This window comes from Leptosomus discolor, chromosome 5 (genome assembly GCF_034619465.1).
Source record: "Leptosomus discolor isolate bLepDis1 chromosome 5, bLepDis1.hap2, whole genome shotgun sequence".
Lineage (NCBI taxonomy): Eukaryota > Metazoa > Chordata > Aves > Leptosomiformes > Leptosomidae > Leptosomus > Leptosomus discolor.
Genome location: NC_141395.1, coordinates 54921007 through 54940294, shown reverse-complemented (window position 1 = coordinate 54940294; position 19288 = coordinate 54921007). Strand labels below are relative to the sequence as shown.

Here is a 19288-nt window from a genome sequence, read left to right as displayed (position 1 = left end):
TAGCTTGGTTGGAAGGAAAAATGAGAGAGATGTCTGATTCTGTCTTTATGCAAATTTTATCCAGCATATTCTGCCATCTAAGAAAATTTCTGTGTTAGGTCTTGCTTTTTTTCCCAGCCCAAATACAGGATATCTTCTTGTCAAATGCAACTAATGAGTGGTAAATAGACTGCTCTTCTCACGTAAGATCCATATGTGAAACTGAATGCTCTGTATTGATTTCTGCTGCTTTTTTAAAGTGTGGTGCTTCAAAATGTTAAAGGAAACTAAAACGTTTATTGGTAAATCCCTTCAGCCGGCTCAGCCTGTGCATCGTCGGTCTTCTAACCAAGGTGAGTAGCATGGCTAAGGTACAGTTCGCTTTGCCAAAGCTTCAGTTGCTTTTAAGGAACTAACTAACAAGGACGTGTAAGATGACTTGGATTTTTTTTTTAATGACTTTGTTCAAACTATAGTAATGTGTAAATATCTTGCTGTATGTTGGTTTTACTACATAATTTCTGTGATAAAATCTGAATTTGAACTACATTAGCTTTATTCAGAACTGGTTTTGGTGTTGTCTGTCTAGCTTAGCATCTGAAATTATGGCTTCAGAAAGCTGGGTCAGGCTTTGATAAATTTGGATTTCTTGGGTTAGTTGACTCCTGCTATTGAAAACATAAAATACACATAATTTAAGAGATTATTATTTATTTTTTTTTGCAAGTACAGTATACAGTGCCGTACCATTCTTATCTAGCCTTTATACAAGTTTAAATGAACAAAAAAAAAGCCTAAGGAAAAAATTTATTCATTTAAATTAATTATTTTAAAATTTTTTTAAGAAATATTTGGTGGCCAGAGAAACAGTGACAGCAGTGATGATGTGGACAGAAGCTAAGTGACGTGATAAATTTTTACTTTGTTTAAAATTCACGGAAGAAATTGAAAAATGATCCTGTGGTGTTTTAGAGCTTTTAAGTTGTGAGTAAATGCCATAAAAGCTCTTTGCATTTGGATTTCATTAATGTTCTTGTGGCAAGTATCACAAAATAAAAATGTGCTGTCTATTTAAAATATTTTTTCTTAATGTTTTCACTTACCTTCACCAGCATCAGCCATTGCATTAAACTTTCAGACTGAGTTACCCAGCAACACTGAAGTATGTTTGCCGAGTAAGGTTGATGGGGTGAGTATTGAGTGAATAGCAGATTACAGAGTTGGAGTGTGTTCCAGAGTGCGATAAACTGGAGGTCTGCTGATCCCTTATGTTACCAAATGAAAAGTAAACTGTATTTCCGGCTAGGAGTGTCCTTGAATCTGTATGTTATAAACCAGCAGCGTCAGAGCTGTTAAAAAAAAAAGTGTGATTGCAGGAATGCCTTACCCTGATATTTGCGTGCACTAGTAGCTGAAAAATATATCTTATGAGTTACTTATTCAAGTCTTACGAAAGTTTGTGTGGCATTTCTTTAGTCTTCATTGCATGCAAGACAGCTATTTTAAACTTAAAGTACACCTATTCAGTCTTTGCTTATTTTGTGTAAAGAATAACATCAGTTTTTGTTGTTGTTCTTTTGTTAACACATGCACAAACTCATTTGAGGCAGCAAACTTCACAAAACTAGACATTAGACAGTTCGAGTGCATTCTGTCGTTTCATTGACTCTGTGGGACCGGGCAATAAATGGGCCTTAGCATTCAGAAAACCAGAAGCACTGTAGTGCTTTATTGCCAGAAATAGCTGGTTTTAGACATGGTACAGTGTGTCCTTCAAACTTGAAATTGGTTGTAGCTGTTTGCTGCAAAATGAAGTATTCCAGCTGCGATGCTTAGTGTTTCATAGGCTGAATTGATTTCCGTTGATACTGATTTGAATGCTCTTCAGAGCATATTAAAAGTTTTAATTTATTTTTTCTTAGACCAAGTGTCTGTTCCTTCATTTTTTGTTTCAGAAGAGGTCTAATAATCCTGTAGTCCTTCCTTTATTGTGTGAACCTTCTGGAAGCTGCCTTTGACTTTTTAAAAAAAAAAAAAAAAAAAGTAATGGTGTTGGCAGCGTATCCTTGGTCACACACAGGGAAATTAACAGCTGCACTTGTCTCTTGAGCAGTATGTGTTCAGGAGACTATTCTCTCTTAGAATAGGCCTGTGGTCTACAGTGTTGTAGTACTAGATTTCATCAGTGTGTGGCTACATGTAGCTACGTACTGCATTTCTTTGGTGTTAGTATAGTGATATTATTTTTTTTTTTTTTTAGCTTTTTCTTTGGCATAGGATGTTGAAAAGGCTTTTTAATACTTTTGACTGTCAGCTGTTTCATGGGTACCTCCAAATACCAGCTGATAGTACCCTGTGAACCCCTACTTGATGGGCAGCATTGGCCTGGAGACTGGCATAGCAGCTTCACAGGACATTTTTCTAAGTAGGAATATTCAGCATCTAGTTCTGAAGATATTGGGACCTGAATCTGATGATACAGAGTTGTGTGTTATCTTTTTTTAATGAATCTTGCTGAACATTCTGTATGTTTCAAAAAGCATCAGTGGTGATCTGAGAAAGCTGTACGTTGATATCCATTTGCTCTTTGGCTCCTGATACAGTGAAATAATGTCCCCATTCCTAGAATAATATATATCTGTTTCGCTTCAAGAACTTGTTCTTCAAAATTATATTTCAGGTATTTTAAATCTTACTGCCTTTTTGGCAAGATAATAATAGTGCTCTGCATCGACAGTCATAAAACTTTAATTATCCTCATCCCCTTTCCTTCCTCCTCCAACATACTTCCTTTTGAAGAAGAAAAATGAGCACGACACTAAGCACACTGTAAGGTGAAAAACAAGAACAGCTTTGACAAAACACTTAGTATTGCTAAAGGAAAACCAACTTTTCATACCAGTTGTATGTAGTCTTATGTAGCGATGATCTATTAAAAGAGAGAATGAATAAATATTCAAGTTGATATAGGTTAGGATACAGGAAATGCAGGTTACTTTTTGGAAAGTGTGGTAAACGGTAAAGATTTTAAAAAGTAAGGCACATTGATTTGCCACTAACATAAATAGATTTTAAAAATTAAAGAGGCTTTAGGAAAAAAAAAAAGGCAACTCTTAAACCAGGTTCTTAAAGCGGTGAAAGAACTGAAGGAGAACCTGGCAACAGAATTCTCCAAACAGCTTTACTCTGGGATATTCAGTATGCATACTGCTTAAACTTCTGCTTAAACTTCTGCTGCTTAAACTTCTGTCAGGAAAAAGGAATCATCATTATGGCACATCAGGAGTGCTGACCAGTGTTAGGTTCAACTCTGAATGTAAAGACAGTTACAGAATTAAAACTACTGTCTGAGGAACTTACAGTCTGAAACTTGTAGTCTTTAGCCCTAAGGGAAGTGGAGAAGAGCTACTGTTAATAACGAGCACAGTGATTGTGCTTGTACCCAAGATGTTAGTCTTGATTCTAGGGAATTTCTACCAAACTGGTGTTCAGAATGAAAGTACCTGAATAATCACTGTGCCTTAACTGGGTAATTTAAAGCAAAGAGTAATTTTTATTCCTTCATGGTATGCAAAGAATTTTCAGAAGATCTGAAGAGTGTTGAGTCCACTACATCAGATCTGTTTGAGGAAGAGAGAGAGGCTTGAAAAGTCTCCATCAGTTAGTATCACTTTTAATTTACTTCTTAACTGCCATTTAAAAGTGATGTTAGTCTTCAGAAATACATGCCCTGCTCTAGGGGTATTCTTTACAGATGGATTCCATTCTTTAGAGATGGATTTCAGATAGGAACATGTATAAGCATATTGTTGTGAGTGGTGGTACTGAACTGTTAAGTTTTGGAGCAAAACCCAAGCGTCATAGAACTCTTTGATATAAAGCAGTTGGCAGGATGATGTGATGGGAGGTGGTGCAGGAAAAAATGTAAAAATATTGTGGTGACTTTGTCTGGCACATTGCTGTAAATTCTGCTTTATCATGTATGTCTCTTTCTTGTGGATTTGAGAATGTGTTTAAATCCTCGTTTGTACTTGGAAAGAGCCTTTGAATAACTAAGACTTGCAAAGGACTTGAACATCACAAAGCAGTTAGTATTAGCAGTATGGCACTCTGTTAACTTCATTCTCTGGTATTTTTTCCCCAGAAGTTTTAGACCAATCAGGAAGAGATAAGTAATTTTCAACCACAGAAAATGAAAGTGCGAGCAGGATGGATAATATACTAGAAATATTTTGCCATTTCACATTTGTAGTCTTATTGCGCCATGAAAGCTAGTGGTGCAGTTACAGTACAAAGTGTTAACTGCTGTGTCTGTCCAAAAGATAAGATCCTTTCTGCTTTTGACAAATGCTTCCCAAAGTTTTCAGGTCTTCCTGCCTCCCCACCCTGCCCCATCCCCATCTCAGAATGAGATTAAAATTCCGCAGCCAAACCTGTAGAGCCTTTTGGGAGCCAAGACAAACTGTTGAGAGTACATCTGCTTTCCAAAACACTCACTTCAAGGTTTTGGCAGCTGGAAGGAACTCAGCGTTATGCTGTATATGTTGGGTCTTGATGCTTATGAAACCTTTTGCTAAGTGATTCTGGTAGTAAGGAAAGTCCTTGCTGCTTTTATTATTCCCCAGTGTAGCAGATTCTGGCCGTGTTCTGAGTGAGATAAGGAAAAGAGGAGATAATTGTGTTCTTTTTAAAAACTAGCAATAGCACTGTAAAATTCTGTCTAAAAGATTGCTGTATCAAATGTGCTTACCTACACTGCTTTGTAGGTCGTTGAACTATTCCTTTGTTGTATGTAATCAAGAGTAACAAACTTCCTATAGGTTCAAATTAAATTTCTGAGGCATTTTACATTACAGGTATTCCTCTTTACAGTTTTCTGCAGCTATATTGCAGGACCCTCATCTTTGAAGTGAGAGATTGCATCAGCTGTTACAAATAGCTGTGGTTCTGACTACAATTTAATTTGTGCAAGACTGTTTCTTTTCAGACTGTTTTCTACTTTAAAAAAGACAGTGATTCAATTGCAAGGAGTATAAAAAAAGAACAGAATCTAGTTTTCTTTGTGCATAGAAAGTATTAATTGTCCAAATTCTTGGTGACCAGTGAAAGCAAAATTGATAACTGAAACTGTGCTGCAACTATTATTTTAAACTAAGAAACACGGAAACATACAACCGTGTTTTAATATGCTTAAAGAAAACAAGCTTCATAAGTCAGTTTTGTGAAATATATAAAAAAAAATGTTTAACCTTTTCCTGCCTATTTTAGTTATCTGAAATGATGGAAGTGAAGCTCTTGCCTCAAACTATGATGCCCTGTCAACCAGAACAGCGTGAATTGGAAGCAAAAAAAGGTAAAATATTGCATGGAGATCTGTGTAAAAATTGTATTTTCTGGATGGAAGATAGCTGAACTTTGAAGAGATGTGGGCTGATTAGCCAGTGCTTTGAGAGTTTATTTTCCTTCTGTGCCACAATTTTAGAGCAATATGAAACCTTTCTGTTTTATACTTTCTCTAGAGTGTTATGTCAAAAACTTGGCCATAACTGAGGTGGCCATAACCTCCACTGGTAGACTTGCTTGCATATACAGGAGTACCTGTCGTCTTTTTTTTTTTGGGGTGGGGGCAACACGGATGGACGGGAACAAAACAGCAAAACAAAACCAAGAAAAAACAAACCCTGAGCATAAAAAAATTTCTCCATGGAAAATCCTGGTTTTGTGTAAATTGTTTCTGTGTATAGCAGTACGGGTTTGAGTTGCATCCTTTAGCCTGTTGCAGGGGTCAGTCATGGCATACAGACTATTGCATGCAAACAATTTAAGAATTTAGTAGTTTGGCTTCCTTTTCTGATGGTTAGAAATCACTTAATTTCTTCTCTGATTAGTCCTGGACAGTTTGTTCTTGAGTCAATGCTGTCCTTATGGTTTGCTTCTTATGCTTTTCTTTCTGTACTACCTGTCGCTCAGTACTCATAAAGTGTAAAAGTGTTTTTGTCATGGTTTGGTAGTTTAAACAAGCCAAACTTTTACCCAATTTTTTAATTAAGGGATAATCTCAGATTCCAAACATATTCTCACAGTCCTCCTCTGCACTGCTTCCTGCCTAATTCTTCATCCTTAAACTTGTCACAGGAGCTGTGACAGTGTTCCAGGTTAGGTTATCAGTTCGAGACAATTTTTTCCGTTAATGTCATGCTGTAATCGGGCATCTCAAATCTCCATCTGTGATCTCCAATCCTTGAGTAATCTCTGGAGATTCAGTTTGTTCTATTGTTGTTAGTACTCAAAAATTGAAAGAATTCTGTTTAGTTTTATTGAGCCTTTCCTATTTTTCCTCAGTCTGCGGTTACTGTCACCGGGGTTCTTGAGCTGCAGTTCTATACTGGCGTGTGTTACTGACTTGAAAGTAAGATTTCCATGTATCCCCTTTCAGGCTCAGGTTCATTTCTTCTTTTCTCAATGTTGGCACGTAGAATAATGTTCTGTTCTTTGGGTCTCGTTTGGTGTCAGGCTTATCAAGTTCTGTCTGTTTGGTGGTGGCTTTCTGATTCTTTCTCATTGATTCTGTTTGTGTGTAGACGCTATTGTGTTCTACAAGATCTTAAATGGGATCTCTTGTATAAGCCATCACGTAGGGTTTCTTTTAGTGGTTGATTGCTCTGTGATGCCTTCCTGAGTCTGCTCCACATTTGTCAATAATGTCAAACTTTTTCCAACACTTTTTTCAAAGGGCTTTTTTTTGTTAGCTCATTGTAATACTTTCCTTCAGAGTAATACAACTTTAGGGGTTATGTTTTTCAGTTACTGCCTACAAAGAAGTCTCTCTTTTTTCTTTTTTTTTTTTTTTCCTTCCTGTTTTCCATCACACTGTGAAATTTCCACTGGAATTCTATTTTTATCTCCAGCTGTACCTTAAGTTCTAGGTAATAATTTCCATTTGATATCTGTTCAGTGGTAGTATGTCTTCAATTAGCTGTCTCTACAGTCTTTACTGCTTTTTAGTGCTCTTGCAGTCACTTCCTTGCTTTCTCTTAGAATCACAGAATCATAGAATAGTTTGGGCTGGAAGAGACCTTTAAAGGTCATCTAGTCCAACCCCCCTGCAGTGAGCAGGGACATCTTTAGCTAGATCACGTTGCTCAGGGCCCCGTCCAGCCTGACCTTGAGTGTTTCCAGGGATGGGGCTTCTACCACCTCTCTGGGCAGCCTGTTCCAGTGTCTCACCACTCTCACTGTAAAATTTTTTTTCCTTCATATCTAGTCTAAATCTACCCTCTTTTAGCTTAAAACTGTTGCCCCTTGTCCTATTGCAACAGGCCTTGCGAAAAAGTCTGTCCCCATCTTTCTTATAAGCCCCCTTTTAAGCATTGAAAGGCCTCAGTAAGGTCTCCCTGGAGGCGTTCCATCCCTGTGATCATTTTTGTGGCCCTCCTCTGGACCCGCTCAAGCAAGTCCACGTCTTTCTTATGTTGGGGGCCCCAGAGCTGAACACAGTACTCCAGGTGGGGTCTCACCAGAGCGGAGTAGAGAGGGAGAATCACCTCCCTCAACTTCTGGCCACGCTGCTTTTGATGCAGCCTAGGATACAGTTGGCTTTTGGGGCTGTGAACGCACATTGCCACTCATATCCAGTTTTCACCCACCAGCACCCCCAAGCCCTTCTCCTCAGGGCTGCTCTCAATCCCTTCATCCCCCAGCCTGTATTGATACCGGAGGTATCCGGTATCCTGGCCTCGGTGCAGGACCTTGCACTTGGCCTTGTTGAACCCCATGAGGTTCATGTGGGCCCACTTCTCGAGCTTGTCAAGGTCCCCCTGGATGGCGTCCCATCCTTAGGTGTGTCAGCCACACCACTCAGCTTGGTGTCATCTGCAAACTTGCTGAGGGTGCACTTGATCCCGCTGTCTGTGTCATTGATGATGATCTTAAACACCACTGGTGCCAATATGGACCCCTGAAGGACGTCACTGATCTCCATCTGGACACTGAGCTGTTGACCACCCTCTGGATGCAACCATCCAAACAGTTCTTCATCCACTGAACAGTCCATCCATCAAATCCATATCTCTCCAATTTAGAGAGAAGGATGTTGTGGGAGGGACTGTGTCAAAGGCATTACAGAAGTTGTCTTCTTCATATGTTTTTAAACAAGGGGAAAAAAAGCCCAAGCTGTAAGTTTTCAAGTATGCTCATGTTTTTTGAACTATTCTTTTTAAAGTTATCCTCATGGCCTCACATATTTTCAGCAGTTATTACAATCATTTGTGGTCAAAGAGGAAAAAACCCCATTTATATTTGACTTTGTGGCTCTCTTGTCAATAGCCTACAGCCTGAGAAGCAAAAAAGTTGGTCAGTCAACTGACTGTGTAACAGTCTTTATAGGAGGCCCATTATTCCTAAAGGAATAAACTTCTTTGTCACCAAGGACCAGAGATAAAGTTTTTCCCATTGTCTAATTCCTTTACCCTTGTCTCTGCTCTTCTTTAAAAATATCAGCTTAAAATACGGACATGGGTAGACATATCTGAGGCTGTGCTAGGGTAGAGGTAGCGGTACAAACTTGAATGATAAACGTGCACATTCTAAGCAAAGCCCCTGAATTGTGTTGATTCACTGTAAAACCCTCTAAACTATTTCATTGGTATTAATCTGTTTGCCAGTTTGCATGCAGCAGATCTCGTAATTTTCTCTAGCTGTCGAAGAACATCAACTTCATAGCTCCAAGAAAAAAGACACTCAGTTTTTGTTACCTGTCCCATAGAAACATGTGCTGCTTTAGTGTGAGTTACAAACAGATTTTCTTCTGGGGTTTCAAGACCAGTTTGTGGTGTTTCTGTTAATTAGAACAAGATACAGGGAGGGAGTCTGTAGTGGATGGCTGGATTCACCTTTTTTTGTTCTTTTGTATTAAAACAACAAGCCCTTAATAAATATGGAGGACTATTCCAGCTAGTAAGTCAATTTGATAGTTAAAGTGAAATGCTCTGTAATTTATAACAAATTGCTCTGATGCAAGGTCAGACTTAAATTACTGTTGTTTTTTTATATTCCATATGCAGCATTTCCACTCTCCTATAAGAAACCAAATCAGTTCTCTGAATTCCCAATCTTAATGTCTTAAACAACGTTGAACTTAGTAATTCTGTATATTCACAGAAAGGATCAAATACAGCAGAGATTTCCTTCTGAAACTTTCAAGTGTTTCTCTCTCTCAGAAGAAGCCAGAGTTTCTTCCTGATCATCCAGTTGTACTTGAAAAGCCGGTAAGTGCATTTTTCATACTAAGTGAAGTTATAAAAACAGTCACGGAGCTTTTGACAACCCATTTGATAGGGAACATTTTTCTTCAGACTAGCCTGCAAAATTGATAAAAGCCCTCAAAAGACAGATTGTGTAGTTCAGCTCTGTTACTTTTGTACATAACTTCCCCAGTTGGTATTTGGCATCTACCATGGCAAGTACTGTACAAAAGAAAAGTGTTTTTTCTTTGTTTTGGAAAAAGATCAGGTATGTTTCTGAATTTAAAGTCAGTATGAAATAATACTCTATCTTTCTACTGTGAAATCACAGTACATAGCTTTGCTATTCTATGTGAATTCCATCTCTGTCTTTTCAAAATAAAAGAGAAAAATCTTGATAAATTTCTAGCTTGTTGAAAGTCTCATTCCAGTGTTTTAAGTTGTCCACGCATCAGTGTCCACTACAAAACTATTAATAAGCTTAATGCAGTTTGTGTTACTAGCTCTGGTCTGTGTTGAGAGATGAATAGAAATGAATGATGAATGTGAGGGATATGCAGGAGTGCCACCTTAACCTTTGAGGTGAAATAATCCTCAAATACTATATATGCTGAGAGAAAAAAGATCTAATGGTTCGCATCCACACACCAAGTGTGGGAAAATGTTCTTGGGTACAAACATTATAATACCAAATCAGGCTACACACTAGGCTGCTTCTGAGGCTGTTGGGATGTAGTTCTTGTAGAAATAGGATTCCTATCCTGGAGAAGTATGTCCAGATGACAACACAATTCGAGACAGTTTTAAAATTTCTATTATTTGAAAAAAACAACGTTAAACTAATATATGACAGTAGTCACCCTTCTCTGATCTTACTTTTTACGTCTTTCTGTTGTATTTGTCCTCAAGATGAAAGCTTTACTTGTTTGAAAACCTGCCTTCAGATAGGGAAGTTTCAACTCTTGAATATCCTAACTTTTTCTCCCCCTCTTCCTGTCGCTTGTTTCTGTGAGGGGTAAATTTTGATAATATATGCACTTTTGCATGGTTATGTTCATAGGTAAAGGAGGACCCCCACAGAAGTGGAATCAGTGGACAAATGAACTCTAAAATTGCTCATGATATGGCTAAATTGCAAGTAATTTGGGTAGAGGGAAAGAAGGATTAAAAACAGGTGCAAGCCAAGATGGGTTGCATGTGTTTTAAGAGATTGTTTTGGGGCTGGAGAATCTGTGAATAGAATAGAAGCTCAATCTTACCCAGGAGAGCTTTAGACTTGACTTGGCCTGTCAACTAATAGATTTTATTTTCAGGTCTCATATTAGTGTGAAAAGATACATGTTGAATTTCAGCAATGAGGAGTGATAAAACACATTTCAGAATTGGAAGAAAAAACCCCAATAACTACCAACATTTTATGGGACAAAGACCTGCATTATTTCCTCTTCTGAGTTAGCTGCATCTCTTGGAAAAAATTACTAGTAAGACTTTTATGAGATACAGGACTGATTAGTCAACAAGGAAATAGGAGAGGCCCCTGTATGTTCAGAATCTGGGGCTTGTTGGTGTATATCTTCTCTTAAAACAGTGACACTGAATAAGCCATTTTTCTTTCCACGAAAGGGTTTATCTCAAATGACAATAGTCTGAGCCCAATATCCCATAAAAGGATTGAGCCTGTTATGGATTTTTCTTAATACTACTTATAATATGTAGATTGGAAGAAAAGCATTTAGTAATGCTTGACCGTGTAATCTGAGAAGGCACCTGGAATAAAATAAAACGTGAAGATAAATGCAGAACTAACTTATCCAGAAAAGGCAGTGATTTCAGGGTCCTTCTTGTGCAGTACGGTGACATCAGCCTGTCATGTTAGATTGCCCGCTTTGCGTGACACCTTCCTTATCGAGACTGGGTGTCAGAGTTTGTGCTGCCCTGAAGCACAGAACAGGTTCATGAAGAGTGGAAAGCCCATAGGACAAGTGCAAACAGCTTCAGTTTTGATACAAACAGTGTTTTCTGGGTGGTGTTTCTTTCTAATCTGGTCAGTGATGAGACATAATTGTAATCCTCAGCCTTGGTTTGGAGTTGGGTTTTTTTTTTGCTTGTGTGTTTGTTTTTCTTTCCTAAGCATGTGTTTCGTAGCTTTTAATGAATTTTCCCAGAATCATTTCGTTTGGAAGGGACCTCTTGAGATCACGTGGTCCAACCCCTCTGTTCAAGCAGAGTCAGCTAGAGCAGGTTGCCCAGGATCGTGTCCAGTCAGGTTTTGAGTATGTCCACAGGCAGAGACTTCACAGCCTCTGTGGAGAGATGGCACAACCTGTTGCAGTGCTTGGTCACCCTCATGGTGAAAAAACAGTTGGTTTGGGGAGGCTGTCAAAGCTGTGTATCTTTCATCAGATCTCACTGGATGTTCCCATTAGTTAAAAAGAAAAAATAAATAAAAAATCTTGCTGGAGTCTTAGTGGTGGGAGAGAAGGGTGGGAGAGATCCAGACTAATTTTAAGGACATCCTATAGCAGAGCTGACATGATAGTGAGAAATTATCTGAATGTTGCTGTTCCTGAGATAAGGTAAGTGCTGAGGTGGATTTCTGTGCAGTTTTCCTTGTGGCATTCTGATGACAAGTCCTCTAAAGACAGTACTCTTTTTTTTTTTTTTTTTTTTTTTGGTAGAGCAGTACCAGAAATGATAGTAGAATGCTTGTATCCTGATGATATCATTATTCAGGACTTGTTTTCAGTGGACTGTGCAAAACCACTTAATTTACTTACTCTGAACAATAAGTGGAGATCAACTGTTCCATTATCCATCCTCTTTCCTCTGCACTTTAGTTTCCTTCATGCAGCAGATTCAGTGGTTACATGGGAAAACTCTGGTGTCTTGACTTGTCCCATGTCACCCATTTTTTCTGAGAACGAGGGATCGATGAAATTAAGTGAATGATGCTTAAAAGGAGCAGGAGGAGGCCTCCAAATAAATTTGTAACGATGGACAGACAATACTAAAACATGACAGCGAGCTTGTATGTAGGAGCAGGTGGTTGTGAACAGTTTGCCGCTGAACTGAGTATTCAGGCAGTTCTTGCCTATCTTAAGACTTCCCTAGTCCTGAGTTTAAGTTGCTGCTGAAGTATATGCCCATCTATGAGTGAAAGCTGTATTTTCAGATGAGAAAGCTTCCTGGAGTGACCTGTACAAGGGAGATGCTGCTGTTACAGTTAGTGGGCTGTGGGTTGCGTTTGTCCCAAAAGATACTGGGTTTCTTTGAGATGTGGGGATCAGGCCGACCTATACATAGCTCAGCATTTGAACTGAACTGATGTTCCTGTGTTGACAACGAAGATTTCAGATTAAATCTCTATGATTAATGAAAGTAGAACAGTTTTCATTAATCAAAAAAAAATAACAAATTGTTAAATGTACACGGAGTAGAAAAGGGGTATAAGCAGACCCATGGAAGCTTTGTTTGAATTATAACTGAAGTAATTTGAGGGTTTGTTTTTCTTACAGGAAAAGGGCAACTCTTTTATTGACATATGCAAGAAGTGACTGCTTGTTTGGGCGACGAGAACTCCATCAATGAAAGAGCTACATACGATGTAGATCTTTGAGATTTTTTGAAGGTACTTGGGTGTGTACAGATGGAAGCAAGACCCTGTGAAACGTACAGAAGTGCCTGTTTCTTCCTGTAATTGCCTGAATGCTTTAGAAGTCAAACTTTAGCGTTTGTAATGCCTGAGATGGTAATACAGTTACAGTGAAAATAAATAATTTTACATTTTGCTGTGACAGAATTTTGTCCTTGAATTATCTGTGTTACATAGCCGTATAGTTTGTCTGACCATAAATTGTAAACCAGTACTTCACTGGGGCTTTTTGCTTGCTTGCACCTCCCTCCTTTAGCAGTAATAATGGAACAACAAATACTGGCTGTTTCAAATCTCAGATGTCTTAGGGTATGTACTCCTCTAGCTTAATTTTTTTTACTCTAGAACTTCACTTGCTTGCTTTGTTAATTTGAAATCTCCATCTTGACACAAGAGATTCCTTAATACTTAGTGGATACATAACTTCTTTTAATGTATGAAGTCTCTTATTACTAACAGTTTCACTAAAATGAGAAATCTTTTCTCATCATGGAACAGAACACGAGAACTGCCTATGCATGGCATTCCTTGAAGTTCTTTGTAAATAATTGTCCAGCGGTTTTGACTTTGAAAAGTAGAAGTAATGGGCAAAATTGAGGATCAAGACAGATTTTAATCACATCTCTTTTATGGGTAAATGGGTATACCAATGCATAGTTAACTCTATAATTTTTTTTTCTTAAATTAGTATAGTATTTAATAGTGAAGTGGAAAGCAGTAGTTTTGAGTATTTCCTGAAAGCATTCTTCAGTTAAGTATTGTTAGTTATTTTATATGAACATACGTACCTTCAGAACCTGTATTCAGACCTACAATAGCATCATTTGAGCACTGAAGGCAATTTTTTAACCTCTGTCCCCAATGAGAATGTGTTGAATGGTAATCGCAATAGTGCAGGAAACTTTCAAGTTGCATTTGGTAGTGTGGTGGTTTGGTGTCTGGCTGGGGTTTGGCGCGGTTTTGGTAGTGGGGGAGGGGGCTACAGAGGTGGCTCCTGTAAGAGGCTTCGAGAAGCTCCCCTGGCTTCGATTTCGGATCCGCCTCTGGCCAAGGCCAGGCCAATGGCGCCTCTGCGAATAACTATTCACGAGTGAAAGAAGCGGTTGATTGCTGTCACTTTGTTCTGTGTGTGTTGGTGAGCGAAGGGGGATGGCAGAGAGACAGCCCTGCGGGCACCCCGGTCAGTGAGGCAGGAGAGGGGGAGCTGTGCAGGGGCAGAGGTTCCCGTGCGGCCCGCAGTGGGGTGGCGGCTGAGCCCCTGGAGCCCCAGCGGTGGCCCAGAGGTCGCCCTGCAGCCCGCGGAGGGCCCCGGGCCGGAGGGTTCTGGGGAGCTGCAGCCCCGCGGGAAGGACTCGCGTTGGGGCAGTTCCTGGAGGGCTGTCTGCCGGGAGAGGGACCCCGCGGTGGGGCAGGGGAGGGCTGCGAGGGCCCCTCTCCCTGAGGGGGAAGGAGCAGCGGAGACATCTTGTGCTGGATGGACTGTGACCCCCATTCCCTGCCCCCTGCGCTGCTGGGGGGGAAGAGGGAGCAGAGCTGAGCCTGGGAAGGCCGGAGGGGTGGGGGGCAAAGGTGTGTTGTGTTTGAGACTGGTTGTGTATCTCATTCTCCTTGGTGATGGTGTTTGTTTTGTATTAACTGTGTGTTGTTACCCCCAAGTTGAGTCTGTCTTTTGCCCGTGACCACAACTGGTGAGTGAGCCCTCCCTGTCCTGTATCTCGACCCTCAAGCCTTTTTGGTTGCATTTTCTCCTCCTCGTCCCTCAGGGGACGGGGTAGAGGTGAGCGAGTGGCTACGTGGTGCTTTTGGAGCCAACTGGGTAGGCTCAAACCACGGCAATAGACAGTAGATTTCTTTCCCTGAACTATGCAAATAAACTGGTTTGAACTCAGTTTCTTTTATTTTTAGCAGCAGTTAGTCAATTAAAATAAGTGTGTGACTGTATTCTATTTTTATGGTGTTTACAAGTAATGTTACAAAGAACTGAAATCGTTGGTTGGTTGCTTGCTTGGTTTTTAAGCGCTGGGAATTTTGTAGAGTGAGTCCTATGGATCTTTTTCCCTAGTGTATGTTGAAGGCAATTTCTGTGTGTAGCTCTCAAAATGTAAATGAAACTTCTCAAATTTATTTGTGTGTACTATTCATCAAAGTGTTTACTAGTAAATGTACAAAGGAGAATAACAGTTAGAAGGACATATGACCTACTAGAACTTCCCCTCCTGCCTCCAGCACCTAATTGACATAAAGTTCTAAAGCAAGTTATTTTGAAAATAATTTTAATATAGTATTTCCAGTGAAAAGGGAAGATGTCATAAACCTCTGTGTAGTGTGTCAGTTTCCACCTAAGGTCAGTTTCCACCTAAGGATTTACACTGCAGCAGTGTCACATGTCACTGTTTCCTTTGGCGGTAGATCAGTAGTGACAAAAGGAAACATCCTGTACACTAGATTGACATCTTGGCATAGGAAAAAGCCATCCAGATCTTGGAGTATGAGTAATTTTACTTTTGCTTTGCTAAAGGCAGGAAACCTTTAAACTTTCACTGATCTGTCATTTGTGAGTGTAATATGGCTCTTTGGGTGCCGCCTTAAGAATGAACAAGCTTGGCCAATGAAGCAGATACTACTGTGGGAGTCTGCTATAGACCTCCCAGTCAGAGCAGTGAGGTAGATGAAACATTCTATGAGCACTTGGGAGAAATCTTACTGTCACCTGCCATTGTTCTTGTTTGGGACTTCAACTTCCCAGATAACTGCTGGAAACACAACACAGCAGAAAGGGAACAATCCAGGAGGTTCCTGAAATGTCTGGAGAATAACTTCCTCACACAGCTGGTAAGTGAACCGACCAGGGAAGGTGTCCTGCTGGACCTCCAGTTTGTGAACAGAGAAGGTCTTGTGGAGGATATAGCAGTTGGAGGCAGTCTAGGGAACAGTGACCATGAAATTATTCTCTATTCTTAGAGGTGCAGAACTGGCACTTTGGACTTTCAAAGGGCAGACTTTGACTTGTGTAGGAGATTACTTGATAGAAGCCCTTGGGAGTCAGATTTGAAAGGTACAGGAGTCAAGGAAGGCTGGACACTTTTTTAAGAAGGAAATCTTAAAGGCACAGAACAGGCCATCCCCGTGTGCCATAAGATGAGCCAGAGGCAAAGACTACCAGCCTGGCTGAATATGGAGATTTGGCTTAAAATCAGGGGAAAAAAGGAGAGTTTATGGCCTCTGGAAGAAGGGGCAGAGCACTCATAATGAGTACAAGAATGTTGTTAGGTTATGCAGGGAGGCAATTAGAAGGTCCAAAGCCCAGCTAGAAGTTAATCTGGCTTTGGAGGTAAAGGCCAACAAGAAAAGTTTCTATAAATACACTAACAACAAAAGAAAGACCAGGGAGCGGCTCCATCCCCTAGATCCAGGAGGTAACATGGTAGTAAGAAACGAGGATAAGGCTGAGGTGCTTAATGCCTTCTTTGCCTCAGTCTTTAGTAACAGGAACACTTGTGCCAGGGAAAGTCAGCCCCCCAAGCCAAGAGACGGGCCAGGAGCAAAATGTGCCCCCCACAATCCAGGAGGAGATGGTCAGTGACCTGCTGCTTCACATCGATGTGCACAAATCTATGGGGCTGGATGGGGTACATCCTAGAGTGCTGAGAGAACAGTCAGGGGTGCTCCCCAAGCCACTGTCCATCATCTGTCAGCAGTCCTGGCTGACTGGGGAGGTCCCAGCAGATTGGAAGTCAGCCAATATAACACCCATATATAAGAAGGGACGGAAGGATGATCCAGGAAATTACAGGCCTCTCAGTTTGACTTCAGTGCCAGGGAAGCTGATGGAGCAGATCATCCTGAGTTCCATTATGCAGCACATGCAGGACAACCAGGTGATCAGGCCCAGTCAGCGTGGGTTTATGAAGGGCAGGTCCTGTTTAACAAACCTGATCTCCTTCTATGACAGGGTGACCCCTTGTTGGATGAGGGAAAGGCTGTGGATGTCATCTGCCTCGACCTTAGCAAGGCCTTTGACACTTTCCCACAGTGTTCTCCTAGAGAAATTGTCTGCTCTTGGCTTGGATGGGCATACGCTTTGCTGGGTGAAACACTGGTTGGATGGCTGAGTCCAGAGAGTTGTGGTCAATGGAGTTAAATCCAGTTGGCAGCTGGTCACGAGTGGTGTCCCCCAGGGCTCAGTACTGGGGCCGCTCCTGTTTAAAATCTTTGTCAATGCTTTGGACGAGGGGATGGAGTGCACCCTTAGTAAGTTTGCAGGTGACACCAAGCTGGGTGGAAGTGTTGATCTGCTTGAGGGTAGGGAAGCTCTACAGAGGGATCTAGATAGGCTGGATCGCTGGGCCAAGGCCAATTCCATGAGTTTCAGTAAGGCCAAGTGCTGGGTCCTGCACTTTGTTCACAACAACCCCCAGCAGCGCTACAGGCTTGGGGAGGAGTGGCTGGAGAGCTGCCAGGCAGAGAGGGACCTGGGGCTGTTGATGGACAGCCGGCTGAACATGAGCCAGCAGTGTGCTCAGGTGGCCAAGAAGGCCAACGGCATCCTGGCCTGTATCAGGAATAGTGTGGCCAGCAGGAGTAGGGAGGTGACCATTCCCCTGTACTCGGCACTGGTGAGGCTGCACCTCGAGTACTGTGTGCAGTTTTGGGCCCCTCTGTACAAGAAGGACATTGAGGTGCTGCAGAGGGTACAGAGACGGGCTATCAAGCTAGTAAAGGATTTGGAGCATGTCTTGTATGAGGAACGGCTGAGGGATCTGGGGCTGTTTAGCCTGGAGAAGAGAAGGCTGAGGGGAGACCTTATCGCTCTCTACAACTACCTGAAAGGAGCTTGTAGCAAGGCGGGGGTTGGTCTGTTCTCCCTAGTAACAAGTGATAGAACAAGGGGAAAGGGCCTTAAGCTGCACCAGGGGAGATTTAGATTGGATATTAGGAAGAATTTCTTTACTGAAGGGGTTGTCAGGCACTGGAACAGCCTGCTCAGGGAGGTGGTGGAGTCACCGTCCCTGGAGGCGTTTAAGAGACGGGTAGATGTTGTACTTAGGGACATGGTTTAGTGGTGTTGATAGAGCTAGGACTAAGGTTGGACTTTATGATCTTGAAGGTCTGTTCCAACCAAAACTGTTCTATGATTCTAAGACTTATAGATTAAATTTGTCTCTAATGTGGGCACCTAAATTTAGGTGTGTAGCTATCACCTTCTGGGATCCAGGTTTGCATAGAGAACCTAGGCTCCGTTGACTTTATTGGCAAAGGGTTTGATTCAGTTGCCTAAAAGTAGGCACCTGGTGTGATCTGAGACGTGTAGGATATTTGAAGCAGCTTCATGTGGCTGGCATAAACGATACACAACCTATAGGTAACTCATGTCCTCAGCTGGGAGCTAGAGACTAGCTAGGACAAACTAGAGCATCTCACGTGTACTAGATGCCTTTGTTTAAGCAACTAATTTGCCTCAGAACTCCATTGATACCATAGGAGCTAAGATGTCTTGGTCACATTCAGGTACCTAAATGTGACGCCTTTCTTAATCTTTAGCTCAATCCTGGTCATGGTTTCTGGAATACAGAATCTTGCTGGAATGCAGATTGCTCATTTGTGGTCTAAATTCCCCACTTTTAATTATATGTGGTAATCTGTTGGTTGAGTTGAAATAAAAATACAGAAGATATTTAATTGAATATGACTTTTACTTTTTGGGTACTGTTTGTAACCTTGAACTGCTAGATAAGTGGCAGGAGTGGTCATTTAGCATGTAAAGCTTGTCAGCCTGTCATAGAGTGTGAGGTTACAATAGTCACTTTTCATTCTTGGGCTGGAGGACACACCTACTGCTCAGATGCAGGGGACAACAGCAAGACTTCTTAGGGAATAAAGTATTTCTGCTTCCAGGTTTATGGCTATTTATGTTCTAATTATGTTCTAACAGCAGTTTCTCTAATGACACTTCAGTCAGCTGCCAGTGATCTAATGAAAATATTTTCTGAGTGGTCAGGACATAGGGTTCAAAGCAAATTGGTTGTGAAATGTTAAGTCTGTGGATCCGTAGCGGCTTGACAGCCAGGCAGATATGTTTCCTCTTGTGAGGGCAGGAGCTAGAGACTGTGAAGAGAAAGTAGTACTGCCTTGTCTTGTTGTGGGGAGAAAATACTCTACATGAGTGAAGTTCTGTATTAACACAAAAAGTTGTCCCTATGTTTATTCTCCTAATTAAAGACTTACAGCTTCTGTGAAGCGTAAGAAATTTATGAAGTGTATTTGTGTTCGTACCTGTTTCTTCTGTAAAAGGCAAAAATGACATTATTAAGTAACAATTGTTTATTAATCTAAGACTAATACTTTTCACAAATATTTAGTTGTAACAATCAAGATGCACTTTTCTATGACATTTTGAATATACACAACAAACAGT

The 19288-nt window shown here is 40.9% G+C and overlaps 1 protein-coding gene across 1 annotated transcript; it reads left to right on the top strand.

The window, feature by feature from the left end:
- The first annotated feature begins 253 nt into the window (after nt 1-253).
- C5H8orf88 (chromosome 5 C8orf88 homolog) lies at nt 254-18483 on the top strand. The gene is made up of 7 exons (XM_086466018.1): nt 254-332; nt 1098-1168; nt 5248-5332; nt 9139-9245; nt 10282-10359; nt 16350-16502; nt 18415-18483. The coding sequence occupies exons 1-7, from the start codon at nt 254-256 to the stop codon at nt 18481-18483; spliced, it is 642 nt and encodes a 213-aa protein (XP_086322144.1).
- The last annotated feature ends 805 nt before the right edge of the window (nt 18484-19288 follow it).

Excerpts from the sequence above, each read along its gene's own strand:
- C5H8orf88 (XM_086466018.1), top strand. The coding sequence starts at position 254 with ATGTTAAAGGAAACTAAAACGTTTATTGGTAAATCCCTTCAGCCGGCT. Across the intron at positions 10,360-16,349 it reads ATGATATGGCTAAATTGCAA|TCTTTAGTAACAGGAACACT; the intron begins GTAATTTGGGTA and ends TCTTTGCCTCAG. Across the intron at positions 16,503-18,414 it reads AATCTATGGGGCTGGATGGG|CTCAATCCTGGTCATGGTTT; the intron begins GTACATCCTAGA and ends CTTAATCTTTAG.